The following is a 3,894-nucleotide window of genomic DNA, read 5'->3' on the forward strand; positions in this document are numbered from 1 at the left end:
ACAGACAGCGGAGCAAGACAGACAGACGGGGGGAGTCAGACAGCAGGGCGAGACAGACAGACGGGGAAGAGACAGACAGCGGGGCAAGACAGACAGACAGGGGGAGACAGACAGCAGGGCAAGACAGACAGACGGGGGGAGACAGACAGCAGGGCAAGACAGAGAGCAATAGAGAGAAATGGGGATGGATAAAAAGGAAGAGTGAGAGAGAACAGCCTCACACAGGAGAACTCAATGTGAAATGCAGCTAAACAGAAAAGGATGAGAAGGAATACTAGAAAAGACAGGGAAAGATACAAACATGGTCAGATGGAGAGATAGAGGCACAGAGGGAGAGATATGGATAGAGAGAACAGAGGTGCTACGGCAATTGAGAAATCAAAGCTTGACTGGAAAGCAGGAAGAAGTGAAAAAGAAACGACGAGCATTAAAATGTTTTATGAGCCTTAAGTGTCGGCTGATGGGATTTAACTTACTGTTCCACTAAATCCTGTTAATTTATTTTCCAGTGACAGGGTGCAGAGCATGAACAAACCGCTGGTCTCGAGCCATGCAGCTAGGCTGAGGGGAATGGAGCTGACCAACCTGTCCTATTAGGGGCAGAGACATTGGCTTAGCAGCCCCCCCTCCCCTCCCCTTCCTGTCCCTTGCCAGGGCTCAGGGGCACGCGATATAATAAAATGATACCCTGCTAAAGCCTGCCGCAGCAGCAACCGGACACCCTGGGAGACAGCTTCCAAATTTGCTCGGCAGCAGCTTTAAGATGACTTACCATGGCAGGCGCTATTTTAAGCTAATCCTCCAAGACTATCACTTTAACCCCTTGAGGCATGGTGGTGGGAGTCGGGGGGGGGGGGGGGGTCACTAATCTAAAACTCCCTCCATCCTTCAGGGATCGTGAGGGAGAGAGCCTCATCTCCTTCAGATAAAGGAGCTGAATGGATATCAGCTTACGGAGAGTGCGAGGTCAGGTTGTACAAGGGTGGGACAGGAAGGATGAAAAGATAGAGCCTTTAAAGATCTCGGGATGTCCAAATACGTTCTGCGGCTCCTGATGCCCTTACAAAATGCAGAAAACCTGTCCATTTTCCCACAGCAAGCTCCGGAAAACTGGTGAGTGGGTATCCTGGTGATCCACAGTCCCAGCTTAACGCTGGGGGGGGGGACCAGGTTCAAATCCCACAAACCCAGCTGATGGAGCTTTAATTCAATTAGTTAAACCAGGACTTAGCAGGACTGTTGTGGCGCAGTGGTTGTGCCCATTCCCCCTGGGCCAGGAGGTCGCTGGGGGGGGGGACCAGGTTCAAATCCCACAAACCCAGCTGATGGAGCTTTAATTCAATTAGTTAAACCGGACTTAGGACTGTTGTGGCGCAGTGGTTGTGCCCATTCCCCCTGGGCCAGGAGGTCTAGTCCAAGTTCCACCTTCCCCCAAGGTGTGTCAATAACATCTCTGTATGGAAAATATCTAGGAGAACTAAAACTAAGTCATGAAAATAAAATTAAATCTGGAATTATTAAAGCTTGAGAATGGTGAATCATCACCAATCGTTGTAAAATTGGTTTCGGTTTAAGATTTAGATGCCCTTTAGTGACTCCACTCATAGCAACTTGGATGATTCTTATCTCGCTTCTGAAGTGAGGCACTCAATTCAAAGGTAATTAGGAATGAGGGGCAAATACTGGCCCAGCATTAAATGAAAGATATTCTTAAATAACATTGCTGGAGGTAAAAACATTGAGGTAGACACTGTGGTAGTATCCAGAGATGGGCAGGCTACATGGATTAGCCAGGGGAAAGGCAAGGTTACAGGATTAGGGTAGGAATGGGTCTAGGTGGGATGCTGTTTAGAGGGTCAGGATGGGCTGAATGGCCTGCTTCTCTACACTGTTGGGGTTCTATGATTCCTCCCTCACTCACCATTGAAATCTAGTGACCACGGGGTCAGGTGTGTTCACCTGAGTGAGCTGACTCTTGGCTTAACACTTCACGTGGGTACATCCCAAACAGCTCAGAGTGCAGAGAGTACAGAGGGAGGGAGGGGCAAAGGTGGAAATATTTCAGTCCAAACAGCAAGTAGGTCAATGACCGAAGGGTCTGTTTCCATGCTGCATATCTCTAAGATTCTATAAACCAAGCAAAAAGGATCAAAAAGGCAGGAATTGTTTTCCCAGCTTTCAAGGCATGGACAGATAACTCAGTACGAACAAACGGTGCTCCGCAGGTTGAGACTGGCATCAATGGGGTTCAGTGCTGACTAAAGGTACTTTTCTTCATTTGCCAATTGACTGACCCTCTGTCAGGGCAGCATTGTGGGGTCTGGGTAGATAAGTTAATACTGAGGGGAGGGGATGTAGTGGGACACCTTGTTGTTGGTGGGGGTGGTGTTGGTAACTTTATCGGACTGGGAGATCAGGTCCGGTGGACGTCTGGGTACTCTTGTACATAATCGCGCGTGGGCTGTTCTCCCCCAAAACACCCTCTCCCCCCACCAAAAAAAATCGTCTCATCACTGTCTTGTAGTTTGATATTGTTAAAGGGGCATTGGACACTCTGATAGCCCTCTCTATCAGAACCTCTACCACACCGACTGCTGCGGCTCACCCTAGGGGTAATTAGGGAGGGTCGATAAATGCTGACCGCGATTGTTTCTCAAAAAAGATAGCGGAGGCTGCAACTGCCAACATACCACGCACCATCTCAAACACCCCTCAAACTCAACACCAGTCCCCACCCCTCTCATCCCAACTTACATGCCCAGATGCTATCAAATATCCCAATTTAAATCGTTTCTCCCACTTTTGAAGGGATTAGCTAAAACCACAAGTATAACATTGCTATGGGAAACCTAGTGGGAATCAGAGAAGGGAAGAAGAGGCCATTTGGCCCACGGTCTCTGTGCCAGCTCTTGGAAGGAGTGACCTAATGTCTTAACATTCCAACTGCTCCTTCAAAGACCCTTACCATTATTTTCCCCTTTGCTCTGATTCCCTTCTGAAAGTTACAACTGAATCTGGTCCCCCCCACCCCCACAAATAGCCCATCCCAGTTCACAAGAGACCCCAACCTCCTATATTGTCTGCCATCATCGAGACAGGCTGTTTTGGAAACATTGACACCGAACAGACTTCAGTTTGCAAACATGTTTAAAAGCAACATTCCCTTAACCCCTTCGGTGCCAGATTCAGTCTGCAGCTCCAGTCCTTTTTGGTGGGGGAAATGCTGTCACTGCTGGAAATTCACAAGAGAGCCTGTGAGAACTGCAAGATGCAGAATCACCTTAAAAAGGTTCCAAAACTTGCAGCAGCTCCAGAACTAATGGAATTCAAAAATGTAAACAATTCTCTTTATTGGATTTCAGATTTAATTTAAAATAACTTGCATTATTCCTGTTTTGACAAATAAGAGCACACACAAAAAGACGTCATGGTAAAAGTTTGCAAACTCTTTCTCTGGGGAAGTGAGGCAGCATTTCCCTGGGAGTCCTGGTTACTCACCTGGTTTCTTCGGTTCTGGCATGGTGTGTGGTCTCGGTGCTGCTCCGCTTCCACTGAGCTCCGCTCTGGGAGATAAGAGCCTTTCAGATCACAGAGAGGCTCACAGCCACTCGGTCCCCTCCCCCGGGTCCTGCTGGATGGTTGGGGCAGTCCCCTAGGGAGGGACTAGTCTCCAGAGGGATCTGTGCCAGACTCAGTGAGGATCTTGGACACAGAGAGAGACAGACAGGCAAACAGATTGATAGCATCATAGAGTCATAGAGATGTACAGCACAGAGACAGACCCTTCGGTCCAACCTGTCCATGCCGACCAGATATCCCAACCCAATCTAGTCCCACCTGCCAGCACCCGGCCCATATCCCTCCACAAACCCTTCCTATTCATATACCCATCCA

General features: G+C 48.6%; 1 protein-coding gene across 2 annotated transcripts in view; it reads right to left on the minus strand.

Moving 5' to 3' along the window:
• Positions 1 to 3,628, minus strand: part of mybpc2a (myosin binding protein Ca) — an 86,030-nt gene extending 82,402 nt beyond the window's left edge. Inside the window, exon 1 of one of the 2 annotated variants that reach the window (XM_043679657.1) lies at positions 3,499 to 3,628. In XM_043679657.1, the coding sequence (XP_043535592.1) occupies positions 3,499 to 3,520 (22 nt within the window). In that variant the 5' untranslated portion in view covers positions 3,521 to 3,628. The remainder of the gene's footprint in view (positions 1 to 3,498) is intronic. The other variant, XM_043679656.1, reaches the window with a different exon arrangement.
• Positions 3,629 to 3,894: the final 266 nt, after the last annotated feature.

This window comes from Chiloscyllium plagiosum, chromosome 39, assembly GCF_004010195.1.
Source record: "Chiloscyllium plagiosum isolate BGI_BamShark_2017 chromosome 39, ASM401019v2, whole genome shotgun sequence".
Classification (NCBI taxonomy): domain Eukaryota; kingdom Metazoa; phylum Chordata; class Chondrichthyes; order Orectolobiformes; family Hemiscylliidae; genus Chiloscyllium; species Chiloscyllium plagiosum.